The sequence below is a fragment of the Lates calcarifer genome, linkage group LG3, assembly GCF_001640805.2.
Source record: "Lates calcarifer isolate ASB-BC8 linkage group LG3, TLL_Latcal_v3, whole genome shotgun sequence".
Taxonomy (NCBI): Eukaryota; Metazoa; Chordata; class Actinopteri; family Centropomidae; genus Lates; species Lates calcarifer.
The window spans coordinates 10,976,039-10,995,196 of NC_066835.1; the positions used below are offsets into that span (position 1 = coordinate 10,976,039).

The 19,158-nt window shown below is 41.2% G+C and overlaps 1 protein-coding gene across 1 annotated transcript; it reads right to left on the bottom strand.

The window, feature by feature from the left end:
• Positions 1-3,115: 3,115 nt before the first annotated feature.
• Positions 3,116-7,511, bottom strand: LOC108897856 (ras-related protein Rab-5A). Its single transcript, XM_051066667.1, is given in 9 exon segments — positions 3,116-3,148; positions 3,150-3,200; positions 3,202-3,233; positions 3,432-3,516; positions 3,632-3,640; positions 3,752-3,874; positions 4,052-4,203; positions 4,690-4,911; positions 7,325-7,511. Coding segments are annotated over 8 exon segments (651 nt in total). The 5' UTR covers positions 4,856-4,911; positions 7,325-7,511.
• Between the last annotated feature and the right edge of the window lie 11,647 nt (positions 7,512-19,158).

Sequence of the window (19,158 nt, forward strand, 5' to 3'; positions counted from 1 at the left end):
GCAACCATTTGTAGCAAAATTTCAAGGTCAAATGTAATGGAAAAAATGTTGCTGAGCAAACAGTGACTAATAGATCATGTTCATCCCATGCAACACAGAGGAATTACTGGAACCAATATTTTATAGAATATATTAATATTAGTGTCAAATTATAACATAAAAAGATTTTCTTAGTTCAGTAAGGAAAGCAAACGTCATCTCATTAAATTCATACAAATATAGCTGTAAGTATTTTTGACCCATATAGATTAGTCAGGTTTAATGTCAAGCATTATGAAAATAAAAAGCTTTTCTCAGTACCAAGTTGCAAAGTAGGAGACATTAAAACTGTAAGTTCTAACATATAAAAGACAAAACATGACAAAGAGGCAGTTAAAAAGATTTTTAAATGACTTTCTCTTTGAGAAAATGTCACCAAGTCCATGCACACTCACTCACTCACACACGCAGCCTGATTACAATAATAAATGATCAAATTTATTTCAGTATTTATTTGGTCATTACATAACAGTACTGTAAAATGCTTGCATTTAAATGTTTTCGGCTGCAATTAAGTGTTCACGGCAAAAAAACAAAAAACAGAACCAAAAAAAAAAAAAAACAACAAAAAAAAACCAAACATACAATTTACATCCCTATTATGTGTTAATTCATTTATTCATGAATCACCATCGTGCCAGCTGATAGTTGTTACACTGTTGCTACAATATCGTCACAATGTTACTGAGATGTTATAGAGGAGCAGACAATTGGTTAATCAAACTGTTTTGTGTTGTGTCTGATTCCTCTAGAGCTTTTACAAGCAGTGTCTCTGGAGGTTCAGGTCTACTTACAGGGAGGAGTACTGGACAAGGCATCGTAGCCTGATACCATTAAAAAAGGTATTAGTGAAATCCAATAAAGAGAGTTTAAAAAATAGAAACCAAAATATTTGGATATTATTTTTTTTCTTTTGAGAAAAAGGTACAAGACAGACAACTAAATAAATGCAATTTCATTTCTTTTGTTAATAACACTACATACATTTATAAAGACCACCACTAATTATAATTTAACCATTTGTGTGGAAAAAAGGAACAGAAACAAAACTCCAAACCCAGATTGTAGCTGTTTTTTTCTGATAACTGTACAGTTTTTTTTTTAATGATTATCTAGACAGCTCCCTAGCAAGCATTAGTCCTGTCACTTGTAAATCGAAAAAAGGTAGACTACACTGCAACACCCTATTTACAGTATATTATTTATATATTTATATTTATATATATTTATATATTTATATCACACTGGCTGTAATTATGACAAGATATATTCCATGAGCGTTATTAGTGCAAGGCATGATTAAGACAGACCTGTAAAAAGAGTTATTAACCACATGTGCTGTGTATGTGTTTGTGTGTTTGCGTGTGTATTATAACAATGTATAGTGTGGGGGGTGGGAGGTGAAAAACACAAATATGTGGTCAACAGTTGAGGGAGTGGTGTAACAGACTACATGTGTGTGTTCATGTGTCCTTATGTACAATGATGTTTAGGTTTGACAGGGTTCAGAGAGAAGTTGTTGTAATGTGTGTGTTTATGTGCAAACGTGTGTTCCAACATACACACACGGAAATGGGCACGTGTAAGTGAGTCTATGGATGAAATCTGTCACCAGCCAGCCAGCCAGCCCAGGCCCAGTTTGTACACCACTGACACATGACTGTGTCTAAAGCACTTCCTAATCAAGAGAAGATGACAAAATAATTCTGAATTCAAAGGTGATTATGAAGCAACCTTACATATTGCACCTCCCCACTCACTAACATCACCTTTGCTTTCTACCATGTGCAAACCCAGCAGTGGTCCAGCAACATTAACACAATAGAAAAGGTGATCTGCATTAACTAACTCATCCAAAGGCAGAAACCCAACAGTCCCCAGTATAACCATGACAAGGGTGGACTATACCAAGACTTATGAAAGAACACTGCATCAGGAGGTGGGGAGGCAGTGACACTAATGTCAAGTCAAGTCAAATTTTATTTATATAGCGCCAATTCACAACAGAAGTTATCTCGAGGCACTGTAATGTGTACCTCACAGGCCCCTGTGCCTTGTTGTAGAGAAGCTGGGTGGAGTGAGGGGGTTTGTTGTGCCGCAATGGTCTTTGCAGACACTCAAAATCACAGAGTAAATACTGTGAAACATTGCACAATGCCACTAGAGACAGCTAGAAGCAGGCATGGCCCCAAGAATGGAGCCTTAGGGTGGTAGAAGAGAAATGTACACTAGTACTACTTTGGGTTTAGTGGGGGAAAGGACACGGAGAGCAGTGGACGGGCTGAGGGACTCAGACCTCTAAAAGGACTACAGTCCACAAATGTTTTTAAACTTTCAGATAAAAGGCTCCCAGTGACAAAGGAGAGGCATGAAGCCCTAGGTTCCTCTCTGTCTGTCTCCACCCTATGCCTTTCCTCTTCCTCAGATTCATAAGATTACACCCCTCTTCACTTATAGACATTTTTTCTGTGCTACTGCCAGATAAAAGGTAAAGCACAGTTTTCTGTTTTTCTATTTTAGGCCATATAAGTATACAGGTATGTGCATCCATAATTTTGACAAAATTATAGCAAAAACATTTTTTAACAAAATTATCAAAAACAGAAGACTGGTATTAGAATTGCTCTGGTAAAGTCTCAAGCTATCCCAGAAAAGGGAAGTGACCACTTCCTCTAAATGAAACTCATATCTACACATTGGAAGGAAGATGATGGAAGGCAGGGTGCACTAATATTCTCTAAGATCTGCTGTCATTAATCTATCATCAATAATTGATAGATGTAACAAGCTAGATGGCAAAAAGTAAGAAAGAATGGTTAGGAGGCTTCACCAGGTAGCAGCAGAACCATGATGTAGGAAAAGAGGCAGAGCCATGTTGAGAGATCAGTGTAATGGCATTGACTTCGCTACTGCAAAATGAAAGGTGGGCACAGGGCATCTTTTCTTGTTTTGCCAATCAGAGAATTGGAGATAAGAGTACAACATATTGCATTAGTAACTGCAGTGGCATTTGGGGGTGTCAGCCGCATTAGTTACTGCTATGCAGGTTGGTTGGTGGGGGGAGGCGTTCTTCACATTAGTTACTGCAGCACGGAGCCTTGGCTGGCTGGGGCAGCTTCTGTCAGGTCCACTCCCCGGTTCCGCCCGCTGTTGGCTCCCGCCAGCCTGTGGCTCACTTTTTGGCAATCTCTTTGCTGAAACGTGACAAGAAACCAAGCTAAATAATGATAAGATAAAGTGCAACTTTTCATTTGTAGGGAGCAGAAGTTACAAATGAAAAATTTTCATTATCCACACCTGACCACAACCATCCAGTTAATCAGTTTGATTAAGATTACCGCTCTACAAATGCACTGGCAAAATATATGAATAAAGTGTCAAGAGTTACCCACCAATAGCCATAAATATCTCATTCACATTCATAGATGTCTTAGCTGACGTCTCCATGAAAAGTAAGCTGTTGTCATCTGCGTAGGACTGGGGCATCCTGTTAACACAACATGAACACCATGAATTTTCAATATATCTTAACACATGGATGCATTTGATACTAAGAAAGTCTAAGCACTAGAGCTTAATGGATTTTTATCACTTGTATGTTCTGGATGTAATCATATTGAACAAAAACAGAGAGAAAATTAATGTTTGTTGTTGTTCCCCAAAAATGCACAAAATAAGACTGACTGTAAAAGCACAGTTTGTTCAGTCTGACCTGGAAGTCGACAGCTCTCTTGTTGGCTAGGTCAGCTTTGTTGCCTGACAGAGCGATGACTATATTAGGACTTGCTTGTCTCTGCAGCTCCTTCACCCAGTTCTTTGCCCGTGCGAAGGACTCCTGCAAATAGAAGACATTGTACCAATTGCCAATACATGCTATCATTAACTGTAACAGTAGCAGTAGCCATACTCTAACTTGTTGTACAAGTGCTCTGGCTGCATCTTGCTGGCTGACTAAATGACAAGTACAATGTCAGGAAAATTGCATAAAGAACTGGAAGGTGGATGAACGTGCCTCGTTTGTGATGTCGTAGACCACAATGGCAGCCTGTGCTCCTCTGTAATACATGGGTGCCAAACTGTGGTAACGCTCCTGGCCTGCAGTGTCCCAGATTTCAAACTTCACTGTTGTGTCATCTAGACACACTGTCTGGGTGAGAAAGGCCGCTGAAGAGATAGGACAAGGTGAGGGGTGAGTCAGCATTAGATAATAAGTATCAACACCAAAACAATACTCTTGACAATGCCATGTAAATAACAGTATTTAAAGCATTATCAATTTCCATTACAGGAGACAAACTGTAGCTAATAGTAGAATTTAATTTTACTTAAAGTGGAAAATTGAGTTCCAAAATCTATTAAGTTACAGGTCACAACTGTGTATGTGATCCTGACAAAAAAATTTAAACACACATTTTTTTTTTTACACGTTATTTTAAGGTGCTGTTGTGACAAAAGCAAAGCACCCCATTGGCTATAAACAGATACACCAGTGCTAAATCTCTAATAAGTAGCAAACTTTTTTAAAAAAAAAGGAAAATCTGTTTAATTGAGACATAAATACACTCCTACAATTATAACACTCCATCCAATTGATCCACAACCAGTTGGCAACTTGTGAGGAACAGCCCTGTTCGTTGATATGAAGCTTACCTCCTATTGTACTCTCCTGGAATTCATGGAACTGGCCCTTGACAAAGCGAAGCACTAAGCTGGACTTCCCAACAGCTGACTCCCCCAGCAGCACCAGCTTAAACTGACAGATCTTGTTCCCTGCATTGGGTCCATTGGGTCTCGTAGCTCCTCCCCGATTGGCCATGACCTAGTCAGATCACCCAGTGTCCTGCGTGCCAAACCTCACTATCAGGACTTCTGCTGCAAAAACCAAGAGAAGAAATAGCTTTAGTGACAGTCATAGAGTAATGAGCACTTATTAAACACTGAAGAGCAACACAACTCTGAATAAAGAGAACAAAGCATATCTGCTTACAAGTTAAATGTACCGCAACATTTTACGTTACAACAGAATTTCCCCAAACACTGACAAAATTCAAGTGTAATACCAAAATATTTTGGTTAACAGCATTCTGTAGAGCTATCAACAAGTTTTTTGGTTTTGTTTTGACATGATGAGGGACTCTACAGGGCTCAAAATAACAATATATTTGGTTTCCTTTATGACACACTATATAAATATATATGTAAATAAAACCTACAGGTCGACAGTAATAGTTTTTGTGTGATCAGTTAGTGATGCTTTTAAATAATAGGTAATATTTAAAGGAAATTTGAGATATAGGACCAGGTTTGTCTGAAGGTTTTATATATATATATAGTAAGCAAACAGAATTCAGACTACATTATAGGATAAATTATTTATCACAAACTACCTTGCAAACATTAGCCCTTCTGTTGCAGTTTAACAAGACTAAAAGAACAGATTAACTAATTAGTTAACATGTAATTGACATATAATTTGACATATAAGGAGGGCAAGTATTCATCACTCTATGCCAAGAACAACTGTAAAAAAGAAATTCAAAAATAAACTAATCATACACACTAAAGCTTGGTTGCTAAATAGGTTGATGATATTTAAAGTAATTAAATATAGAGGTTCTACTTTATGTATCTTCTTATTATACATTGTTTCAGTGATTATTATCAAGAAAGAAACAAAATAGTAGTTAGATATGATCTCCATTCTCTAATACTGACTAATTTTAATAGTTTTGTCTCTACCCTTCCCTCCCCTCCCCTCCCCTTTCATCCTTACTGACAGTGGCCATCAAAGCAAGTGCACTATAAGTGATGCATTTCACACAAGCACTTTCACATATCAAATTTAAATTATGCACTGAATGAATTGAAAATATATGACCTATATATATATATATATATATATACACGTTTGTCATCACTGACTCAGTTACCAAACACAAGTAGGTCTGTTTTGCCAACAGTGCTTTATGAATGACATTATCAAAGAGGCAAAGAGCAAAAGCCCACCACAACCACATACAATTACAGCAAGCAAAGAAAGCCTAGTCAAGACAAGAACCACAACAGTTTCAGGAGTTTTCACAAGAATTTCACCCACCCACATTACTCGAGCCTGTTGCAGCAGTGAAAACCTCGGTATGGATACATACCATGCATTCATGCATTGCTTAGTGACTTACTTAAGAATGAACTGCTGACTAATTTCAATACAACAGATGGCTGTTGTCAGGAGATAACACAGTCTGTGTTTGATTTTGCAGGGAAAATCTGTCCTGAGAATGATTTGTGGAATCTTATCCCTGACCATAAACACTTTAACCGTGAACCCCGCACCAAACTCTCTTATGCAGGACACAGACATAATACCTACTGACAAAAAGTACAGATACTGTTCCATACTCATATATGCTCTCTAATGCAATTAAGTACAACGGCATAAAATCTTCCATACGTAATGGAACAAGAAGAAAACACTGACGCTTAAGAAACTGCAGCGACATTACAATGACTGCGTTTACCCATGACAGTGACTGTCAACAGACGCTGCGCACTGCATGACTGCAATGCTCACAAAATATAAGGGCTTATCTGTCGTTAGTTGACTGTAAACACACTTGCTCGTATTAGCTGTCGCCCTCTATCTCTTGATTTTAGAGGGGGACGCCATTTTCCAAATTGTTTTTGTTGTCTAGCTCGTTAGCTCACTTGCAGTTAGTCAACCTTAGCTTTTCAAATGGCCAGTAACGGTAGCCTCCTAACCACTTTATGAACAGCACATTAAAACGACAGGCTCACGCAATAAAGCTAAAGGGGATGCGATGTGTTAACAAGCTACTGGCTGCACTGCTAGATACCGTTATCAAACTGAAATGCTGTGCAGGCTGGCTAACGTTATTTAATGGGGAGTAGCCAAACCCTCAATTAAGAACCACTAACGTTAGTTTGGTAGCTCTGTTAGCATTCCACCCACTGACCTGAGTCCACCCATTTAGCTGTTAGCTATCACAAAGTCAATTGTGAGCCATGAATACTGTTTGCTATCGCAGCCAATGGTAGCCGCTTGTTAATGGCAACATATCTACACAGAAGAGGAAGAGCTAGACTCGATAAGACGTGACAAAGGCCTGTATTTCTGCATTCTCTTGGCTATCAAACATCACCGACATTAGCTGAAGTCGGCTAGCGATAGCTAACATTAGTCCCCGATGACAACTGAGCAAACGTTAGCGTTAGCTAGTTCGCCAGCTGGAAACCACAACTTGTCGATTCATGTCAAGTACGCTACCTGACAGCCAGACGATGTTTTGAACTTTAAATACCACCGCTGTAGTATTTACACACGGAACTCAGGACACTGTGGTGAGGTGGTGCTGGAGAAACCAAGAAAACAATTTCAACAATCCCGTCACGTCTCCTCCTTTCTTTCTTCTCGCAACTTCCCCTTAGAACCAAAACACAAACAAGCTCTTCCGCCCCTCGTGCCACGTCATACAGCACGTCTGCCCTCTAGAAGCGAGTTTCTCAGCCGCAGCATCTCTAATACTTGTATTTAGTTAGCTACTAACAAACCCAAAGACATTATAATGGTAGTAGCTTATGTTGTAAAAATATTTCAAAACATATTTTCAACAGATATATAATGTTGTTATTGTTTTGTGTTGATTTATGGTCATTTTGTATTATATTGCGTCTGTACCTGGATGTCAATGTTACCCTTGGACAAAAACTCAAGCTTTTGATAACTTTTAATTTTTAATTAAATTTAAAATTTTTTAACAACGGCGTTAACAGTATACTTACTGAGTTTGAGTCGATAGGATTAAATCTCTAGGAGGAGTTTGTTCTCCAAATAGTGAAAATGAGCAAAATTTGGTATTAAAGTCAAAATGGCTGATTTCCTGTTGGTTTGAGGTCATGGCATCCCGGATTTGAAGGCATCATCACCGTTCAGAGAGACATCGTCAATGATTACAGAAACACTTTCTATGATCTCAGAGACATCATTCACGATCACAAAGCTAGTGATAGCGGGTCACTATTCAGGTCCAACTTTTTCAGCTCAAAGTCACTCAGGGGCATGTTTTATGCCATTTGGAGTGGATTTGGACAGGTTTTTGGTGAATTCTTTGAAAAAGTTGACACCACCGTTTTTGGTGACCGCGACAGGCGGCGGGTCATGGTTTGGAGTGAAAAAATGTCAAAATTTCAGGTCCAACTTTTTCAGCTCAAAGTCAGTCAGGGGCATGTTTTATGCCATTTGGAGTGGATTTGGACAGGTTTTTGGATTTGGACAGGTTTTTGGTGAATTCTTTGAAAAAGTTGACGCCACCGTTTTTGGTGACCGCGACAGGCGGGTCATGGTTTGGAGTGAAAAAATGTCAAAATTTCAGGTCCAACTTTTTCAGCTCAAAGTCACTCAGGGGCATGTTTTATGCCATTTGGAGTGGATTTGGACAGGTTTTTGGTGAATTCTTTGAAAAAGTTGACACCACCGTTTTTGGTGACCGCGACAGGCGGCGGGGTCATGGTTTGGAGTGAAAAAATGTCAAAATTTCAGGTCCAACTTTTTCAGCTCAAAGTCACTCAGGAGCATGTTTTATGCCATTTGGAGTGGATTTGGACAGGTTTTTGGTGAATTCTTTGAAAAAGTTGACACCACCGCTTTTGGTGACCGCGATAGGCGGCGGGTCATGGTTTGGAGTGAAAAAATGTCAAAATTTCAGGTCTAACTTTTTCAGCTCAAAGTCACTCAGGGGCATGTTTTATGCCATTTGGAGTGGATTTGGACAGGTTTTTGGTGAATTCTTTGAAAAAGTTGACACCACCGTTTTTGGTGACCGCGACAGGCGGCGGGTCATGGTTTGGAGTGAAAAAATGTCAAAATTTCAGGTCCAACTTTTTCAGCTCAAAGTCACTCAGGAGCATGTTTTATGCCATTTGGAGTGGATTTGGACAGGTTTTTGGTGAATTCTTTGAAAAAGTTGACACCACCGACACTCCAAACCATGACCCGCCGCCTGTCGCGGTCACCAAAAGCGGTGGTGTCAACTTTTTCAAAGAATTCACCAAAAACCTGTCCAAATCCACTCCAAATGGCATAAAACATGCTCCTGAGTGACTTTGAGCTGAAAAAGTTGGACCTGAAATTTTGACATTTTTTCACTCCAAACCATGACCCGCCGCCTGTCGCGGTCACCAAAAACGGTGGTGTCAACTTTTTCAAAGAATTCACCAAAAACCTGTCCAAATCCACTCCAAATGGCATAAAACATGCTCCTGAGTGACTTTGAGCTGAAAAAGTTGGACCTGAAATTTTGACATTTTTTCACTCCAAACCATGACCCGCCGCCTATCGCGGTCACCAAAAACGGTGGTGTCAACTTTTTCAAAGAATTCACCAAAAACCTGTCCAAATCCACTCCAAATGGCATAAAACATGCTCCTGAGTGACTTTGAGCTGAAAAAGTTGGACCTGAAATTTTGACATTTTTTTCACTCCAAACCATGACCGCTGTCGCGGTCACCAAAAACGGTGGTGTCAACTTTTTCAAAGAATTCACCAAAAACCTGTCCAAATCCACTCCAAATGGCATAAAACATGCCCTGAGTGACTTTGAGCTGAAAAAGTTGGACCTGAAATTTTGACATTTTTTCACTCCAAACCATGACCCTGTCGCGGTCACCAAAAACGGTGGTGTCAACTTTTTCAAAGAATTCACCAAAAACCTGTCCAAATCCACTCCAAAATGGCATAAAACATGCCCCTGAGTGACTTTGAGCTGAAAAAGTTGGACCTGAAATTTTGACATTTTTTCACTCCAAACCATGACCCGCCGCCTGTCGCGGTCACCAAAAAACGGTGGTGTCAACTTTTTCAAAGAATTCACCAAAAACCTGTCCAAATCCACTCCAAATGGCATAAAACATGCTCCTGAGTGACTTTGAGCTGAAAAAGTTGGACCTGAAATTTTGACATTTTTTCACTCCAAACCATGACCCGCCGCCTATCGCGGTCACCAAAAGCGGTGGTGTCAACTTTTTCAAAGAATTCACCAAAAACCTGTCCAAATCCACTCCAAATGGCATAAAACATGCTCCTGAGTGACTTTGAGCTGAAAAAGTTGGACCTGAAATTTTGACATTTTTTCACTCCAAACCATGACCCGCCGCCTGTCGCGGTCACCAAAAACGGTGGTGTCAACTTTTTCAAAGAATTCACCAAAAACCTGTCCAAATCCACTCCAAATGGCATAAAACATGCCCCTGAGTGACTTTGAGCTGAAAAAGTTGGACCTGAAATTTTGACATTTTTTCACTCCAAACCATGACCCGCCGCCTGTCGGCGGTCACCAAAAACGGTGGTGTCAACTTTTTCAAAGAATTCACCAAAAACCTGTCCAAATCCACTCCAAATGGCATAAAACATGCCCTGAGTGACTTTGAGCTGAAAAAGTTGGACCTGAAATTTTGACATTTTTTCACTCCAACCATGACCCTGTCGCGGTCACCAAAACGGTGGTGTCAACTTTTTCAAAGAATTCACCAAAAACCTGTCCAAATCCACTCCAAATGGCATAAAACATGCCCCTGAGTGACTTTGAGCTGAAAAAGTTGGACCTGAAATTTTGACATTTTTTCACTCCAAACCATGACCCGCCGCCTGTCGCGGTCACCAAAAACGGTGGTGTCAACTTTTTCAAAGAATTCACCAAAAACCTGTCCAAATCCACTCCAAATGGCATAAAACATGCTCCTGAGTGACTTTGAGCTGAAAAAGTTGGACCTGAAATTTTGACATTTTTTCACTCCAAACCATGACCCGCCGCCTGTCGCGGTCCACCAAAAACGGTGGTGTCAACTTTTTCAAAGAATTCACCAAAAACCTGTCCAAATCCACTCCAAATGGCATAAAACATGCCCCTGAGTGACTTTGAGCTGAAAAAGTTGGACCTGAAATTTTGACATTTTTTCACTCCAAACCATGACCCTGTCGCGGTCAACCAAAAACGGTGGTGTCAACTTTTTCAAAGAATTCACCCAAAAACCTGTCCAAATCCACTCCAAATGGCATAAAACATGCTCCTGAGTGACTTTGAGCTGAAAAAGTTGGACCTGAAATTTTGACATTTTTTCAACTCCAAACCATGACCCGCCGCCTATCGCGGTCACCAAAAGCGGTGGTGTCAACTTTTTCAAAGAATTCACCAAAAACCTGTCCAAATCCCACTCCAAATGGCATAAAACATGCTCCTGAGTGACTTTGAGCTGAAAAGTTGGACCTGAAATTTTGACATTTTTTCACTCCAAACCATGACCCGCCTGCCTTCGCGGTCACCAAAAACGGTGGTGTCAACTTTTTCAAAGAATTCACCAAAAACCTGTCCAAATCCACTCCAAATGGCATAAAACATGCTCCTGAGTGACTTTGAGCTGAAAAAGTTGGACCTGAAATTTTGACATTTTTTCACTCCCAAACCATGACCGCGCCTGTCGCGGTCACCAAAAACGGTGGTGTCAACTTTTTCAAAGAATTCACCAAAAACCTGTCCAAATCCACTCCAAATGGCATAAAACATGCCTCCTGAGTGACTTTGAGCTGAAAAAGTTGGACCTGAAATTTTGACATTTTTTCACTCCAAACCATGACGCGCTGTCGCGGTCACCAAAAACGGTGGTGTCAACTTTTTCAAAGAATTCACCAAAAACCTGTCCAAATCCACTCCAAATGGCATAAAACATGCCCCTGAGTGACTTTGAGCTGAAAAAGTTGGACCTGAAATTTTTGACATTTTTTCACTCCAAACCATGACCCGCCGCCTGTCGCGGTCACCAAAAACGGTGGTGTCAACTTTTTCAAAGAATTCACCAAAAACCTGTCCAAATCCACTCCAAATGGCATAAAACATGCTCCTGAGTGACTTTGAGCTGAAAAAGTTGGACCTGAAATTTTGACATTTTTTTCACTCCAAACCATGACCCGCCGCCTGTCGCGGTCACCAAAAACGGTGGTGTCAACTTTTTCAAAGAATTCACCAAAAACCTGTCCAAATCCACTCCAAATGGCATAAAACATGCTCCTGAGTGACTTTGAGCTGAAAAAGTTGGACCTGAAATTTTGACATTTTTTCACTCCAAACCATGACCCGCCGCCTGTCGCGGTCACCAAAACGGTGGTGTCAACTTTTTCAAAGAATTCACCAAAAACCTGTCCAAATCCACTCCAAATGGCATAAAACATGCTCCCTGAGTGACTTTGAGCTGAAAAAGTTGGACCTGAAATTTTGACATTTTTTCACTCCAAACCATGACCCGCCGCCTGTCGCGGTCACCAAAAACGGTGGTGTCAACTTTTTCAAAGAATTCACCAAAAACCTGTCCAAATCCACTCCAAATGGCATAAAACATGCCCCTGAGTGACTTTGAGCTGAAAAAGTTGGACCTGAAATTTTGACATTTTTTCACTCCAAACCATGACCCTGTCGCGGTCACCAAAAACGGTGGTGTCAACTTTTTCAAAGAATTCACCAAAAACCTGTCCAAATCCACTCCAAATGGCATAAAACATGCCCCTGAGTGACTTTGAGCTGAAAAAGTTGGACCTGAAATTTTGACATTTTTTCACTCCAAACCATGACCCGCCGCCTGTCGCGGTCACCAAAAACGGTGGTGTCAACTTTTTCAAAGAATTCACCAAAAACCTGTCCAAATCCACTCCAAATGGCATAAAACATGCCCCCTGAGTGACTTTGAGCTGAAAAAGTTGGACCTGAAATTTTGACATTTTTTCACTCCAAACCATGACCCGCGCCTGTCGCAGTCACCAAAAACGGTGGTGTCAACTTTTTCAAAGAATTCACCAAAAACCTGTCCAAATCCACTCCAAATGGCATAAAACATGCCCCTGAGTGACTTTGAGCTGAAAAAGTTGGACCTGAAATTTTGACATTTTTTCACTCCAAACCATGGACCCGCCTCCTGTCGCGGTCACCAGAAACGGTGGTGTCAACTTTTTCAAAGAATTCAGCAAAACTGTCCAAATCCAAAAACCTGTCCAAATCCACTCCAAATGGCATAAAAACATGCCCCTGAGTGACTTTGAGCTGAAAAAGTTGGACCTGAAATTTTGACATTTTTTCACTCCAAACCATGACCCGCCGCCTGTCGCGGTCACCAGAAAGCGGTGGTGTCAACTTTTTCAAAGAATTCACCCAAAAACCTGTCCAAATCCACTCCAAATGGCATAAAACATGCTCCTGAGTGACTTTGAGCTGAAAAAGTTGGACCTGAAATTTTGACATTTTTTCACTCCAAACCATGACCCGCCGCCTGTCGCGGTCACCAAAACGGTGGTGTCAACTTTTTCAAAGAATTCACCAAAAACCTGTCCAAATCCACTCCAAATGGCATAAAACATGCTCCTGAGTGACTTTGAGCTGAAAAAGTTGGACCTGAAATTTTGACATTTTTTCACTCCAAACCATGACCCGCCGCCTGTCGCGGTCACCAAAAACGGTGGTGTCAACTTTTTCAAAGAATTCACCAAAAACCTGTCCAAATCCACTCCAAATGGCATAAAACATGCTCCTGAGTGACTTTGAGCTGAAAAAGTTGGACCTGAAATTTTGACATTTTTTCACTCCAAACCATGACCCGCCGCCTGTCGCGGTCACCAAAAACGGTGGTGTCAACTTTTTCAAAGAATTCACCAAAAACCTGTCCAAATCCACTCCAAATGGCATAAAACATGCCCCTGAGTGACTTTGAGCTGAAAAAGTTGGACCTGAAATTTTGACATTTTTTCACTCCAAACCATGACCCTGTCGCGGTCACCAAAAACGGTGGGTGTCAACTTTTTCAAAGAATTCACCAAAAACCTGTCCAAATCCACTCCAAATGGCATAAAACATGCCCCTGAGTGACTTTGAGCTGAAAAAGTTGGACCTGAAATTTTGACATTTTTTCACTCCAAACCATGACCCGTCGCGGTCACCAAAAACGGTGGTGTCAACTTTTTCAAAGAATTCACCAAAAACCTGTCCAAATCCACTCCAAATGGCATAAAACATGCCCCTGAGTGACTTTGAGCTGAAAAAGTTGGACCTGAAATTTTGACATTTTTTCACTCCAAACCATGCCCGCCGCCTTCGCGGTCACCAAAAACGGTGGTGTCAACTTTTTCAAAGAATTCACCAAAAACCTGTCCAAATCCACTCCAAATGGCATAAAACATGCCCCTGAGTGACTTTGAGCTGAAAAAGTTGGACCTGAAATTTTGACATTTTTTCACTCCAAACCATGACCCGCCGCCTGTCGCGGTCACCAAAAACGGTGGTGTCAACTTTTTCAAAGAATTCACCAAAAACCTGTCCAAATCCACTCCAAATGGCATAAAACATGCCCCTGAGTGACTTTGAGCTGAAAAAGTTGGACCTGAAATTTTGACATTTTTTCACTCCAAACCATGACCCTGTCGCGGTCACCAAAAACGGTGGTGTCAACTTTTTCAAAGAATTCACCAAAAACCTGTCCAAATCCACTCCAAATGGCATAAAACATGCCCCTGAGTGACTTTGAGCTGAAAAAGTTGGACCTGAAATTTTGACATTTTTTCACTCCAAACCATGACCCGCCGCCTGTCGCGGTCACCAAAAACGGTGGTGTCAACTTTTTCAAAGAATTCAGCAAAAACCTGTCCAAATCCAAAAACCTGTCCAAATCCACTCCAAATGGCATAAAACATGCCCCTGAGTGACTTTGAGCTGAAAAAGTTGGACCTGAAATTTTGACATTTTTTCACTCCAAACCATGACCCGCCTCCTGTCGCGGTCACCAAAAACGGTGGTGTCAACTTTTTTCAAAGAATTCAGCCAAAAACCTGTCCAAATCCAAAAACCTGTCCAAGTCCACTCCAAATGGCATAAAACATGCCCCTGGAGTGACTTTGAGCTGAAAAAGTTGGACCTGAAATTTTGACATTTTTTCACTCCAAACCATGACCCGCCTGCCTGTCGCGGTCACCAAAAACGGTGGTGTCAACTTTTTCAAAGAATTCAGCAAAAACCTGTCCAAATCCAAAAACCTGTCCAAATCCACTCCAAATGGCATAAACATGCCCCTGAGTGACTTTGAGCTGAAAAAGTTGGACCTGAAATTTTGACATTTTTTCACTCCAAACCATGACCCGCCGCCTGACGCGGTCACCAAAAACGGTGGTGTCAACTTTTTCAAAGAATTCACCAAAAACCTGTCCAAATCCAAAAACCTGTCCAAATCCACTCCAAATGGCATAAAACATGCCCCTGAGTGACTTTGAGCTGAAAAAGTTGGACCTGAAATTTTGACATTTTTTCACTCCAAACCATGACCCGCCACCTGACGCGGTCACCAAAAACGGTGGTGTCAACTTTTTCAAAGAATTCACCAAAAACCTGTCCAAATCCACTCCAAATGGCATAAAACATGCCCCTGAGTGACTTTGAGCTGAAAAAGTTGGACCTGAAATTTTGACATTTTTTCACTCCAAACCATGACCGCCCTGATCGCGGTCACCAAAAACGGTGGTGTCAACTTTTTCAAAGAATTCACCAAAAACCTGTCCAAATCCACTCCAAATGGCATAAAACATGCTCCTGAGTGACTTTGAGCTGAAAAAGTTGGACCTGAAATTTTGACATTTTTTCACTCCAAACCATGACCCTGTCGCGGTCACCAAAAACGGTGGTGTCAACTTTTTCAAAGAATTCACCAAAAACCTGTCCAAATCCACTCCAAATGGCATAAAACATGCTCCTGAGTGACTTTGAGCTGAAAAAGTTGGACCTGAAATTTTGACATTTTTTCACTCCAAACCATGACCCGCCGCCTGTCGCGGTCACCAAAAACGGTGGTGTCAACTTTTTCAAAGAATTCACCAAAAACCTGTCCAAATCCACTCCAAATGGCATAAAACATGCCCCTGAGTGACTTTGAGCTGAAAAAGTTGGACCTGAAATTTTGACATTTTTTCACTCCAAACCATGACCCTGTCGCGGTCACCAAAAACGGTGGTGTCAACTTTTTCAAAGAATTCACCAAAAACCTGTCCAAATCCACTCCAAATGGCATAAAACATGCCCCTGAGTGACTTTGAGCTGAAAAAGTTGGACCTGAAATTTTTGACATTTTTTCACTCCAAACCATGACCCGCCGCCTGTCGCGGTCACCAAAAACGGTGGTGTCAACTTTTTCAAAGAATTCACCAAAAACCTGTCCAAATCCACTCCAAATGGCATAAAACATGCTCCTGAGTGACTTTGAGCTGAAAAAGTTGGACCTGAAATTTTGACATTTTTTCACTCCAAACCATGACCCGCCGCCTAGTCGCGGTCACCAAAAGCGGTGGTGTCAACTTTTTCAAAGAATTCACCAAAAACCTGTCCAAATCCACTCCAAATGGCATAAAACATGCTCCTGAGTGACTTTGAGCTGAAAAAGTTGGACCTGAAATTTTGACATTTTTTCACTCCAAACCATGACCCGCCGCCTGATCGCGGTCACCAAAAACGGTGGTGTCAACTTTTTCAAAGAATTCACCAAAAAACCTGTCCAAATCCACTCCAAATGGCATAAAACATGCTCCTGAGTGACTTTGAGCTGAAAAAGTTGGACCTGAAATTTTGACATTTTTTCACTCCAAACCATGACCGCCGCCTGTCGCGGTCACCAAAAACGGTGGTGTCAACTTTTTCAAAGAATTCACCAAAAACCTGTCCAAATCCACTCCAAATGGCATAAAACATGCCCCTGAGTGACTTTGAGCTGAAAAAGTTGGACCTGAAATTTTGACATTTTTTCACTCCAAACCATGACCCTGTCGCGGTCACCAAAAACGGTGGTGTCAACTTTTTCAAAGAATTCACCAAAAACCTGTCCAAATCCACTCCAAATGGCATAAAACATGCCCCTGAGTGACTTTGAGCTGAAAAAGTTGGACCTGAAATTTTGACATTTTTTCACTCCAAACCATGACCCGCCGCCTGTCGCGGTCACCAGAAACGGTGGTGTCAACTTTTTCAAAGAATTCAGCCAAAAACCTGTCCAAATCCAAAACCTATCCAATCCACTCCAAATGGCATAAAACATGCCCCTGAGTGACTTTGAGCTGAAAAAGTTGGACCTGAAATTTTGACATTTTTTCACTCCAAACCATGACCCGCCGCCTGTCGCAGGTCACCAAAAACGGTGGTGTCAACTTTTTCAAAGAATTCACCAAAAACCTGTCCAAATCCACTCCAAATGGCATAAAACATGCCCCTGAGTGACTTTGAGCTGAAAAAGTTGGACCTGAAATTTTGACATTTTTTCACTCCAAACCATGACCCGCCTCCTGTCGCGGTCACCAGAAACGGTGGTGTCAACTTTTTCAAAGAATTCAGCAAAAACCTGTCCAAATCCAAAAACCTGTCCAAATCCACTCCAAATGGCATAAAACATGCCCCTGAGTGACTTTGAGCTGAAAAGTTGGACCTGAAATTTTGACATTTTTTCACTCCAAACCATGACCCGCCTCCTGTCGCGGTCACCAGAAACGGTGGTGTCAACTTTTTCAAAGAATTCAGCCAAAAACCTGTCCAAATCCAAAACCTGTCCAAATCCACTCCAAATGGCATAAAACATGCCCCTGAGTGACTTTGAGCTGAAAAAGTTGGACCTGAAATTTTGACATTTTTTCACTCCAAACCATGACCCGCCGCCTGTCGCGGTCACCAAAAACGGTGGTGTCAACTTTTTCAAAGAATTCACCAAAAACCTGTCCAAATCCACTCCAAATGGCATAAAACATGCTCCTGAGTGACTTTGAGCTGAAAAAGTTGGACCTGAAATTTTGACATTTTTTCACTCCAAACCATGACCCGCCGCCTGTCGCGGTCACCAAAAACGGTGGTGTCAACTTTTTCAAAGAATTCACCAAAAACCTGTCCAAATCCACTCCAAATGGCATAAAACATGCTCCTGAGTGACTTTGAGCTGAAAAAGTTGGACCTGAAATTTTGACATTTTTTCACTCCAAACCATGACCCGCCGCCTGTCGCGGTCACCAAAAACGGTGGTGTCAACTTTTTCAAAGAATTCACCAAAAACCTGTCCAAATCCACTCCAAATGGCATAAAACATGCTCCTGAGTGACTTTGAGCTGAAAAAGTTGGACCTGAAATTTTGACATTTTTTCACTCCAAACCATGACCCGCCGCCTGTCGCGGTCACCAAAAACGGTGGTGTCAACTTTTTCAAAGAATTCACCAAAAACCTGTCCAAATCCACTCCAAATGGCATAAAACATGCCCCTGAGTGACTTTGAGCTGAAAAAGTTGGACCTGAAATTTTGACATTTTTTCACTCCAAACCATGACCCGCTGTCGCGGTCACCAAAAACGGTGGTGTCAACTTTTTCAAAGAATTCACCAAAAACCTGTCCAAATCCACTCCAAATGGCATAAAACATGCCCCTGAGTGACTTTGAGCTGAAAAAGTTGGACCTGAAATTTTGACATTTTTTCACTCCAAACCATGACCCGCCGCCTGTCGCGGTCACCAAAAACGGTGGTGTCAACTTTTTCAAAGAATTCACCAAAAACCTGTCCAAATCCACTCCAAATGGCATAAAACATGCTCCTGAGTGACTTTGAGCTGAAAAAGTTGGACCTGAAATTTTGACATTTTTTCACTCCAAACCATGACCCGCCGCCTATCGCGGTCACCAAAAGCGGTGGTGTCAACTTTTTCAAAGAATTCACCAAAAACCTGTCCAAATCCACTCCAAATGGCATAAAACATGCTCCTGAGTGACTTTGAGCTGAAAAAGTTGGACCTGAAATTTTGACATTTTTTCACTCCAAACCATGACCCGCCGCCTGTCGCGGTCACCAAAAACGGTGGTGTCAACTTTTTCAAAGAATTCACCAAAAACCTGTCCAAATCCACTCCAAATGGCATAAAACATGCCCCTGAGTGACTTTGAGCTGAAAAAGTTGGACCTGAAATTTTGACATTTTTTCACTCCAAACCATGACCCGCTGTCGCGGTCACCAAAAACGGTGGTGTCAACTTTTTCAAAGAATTCACCAAAAACCTGTCCAAATC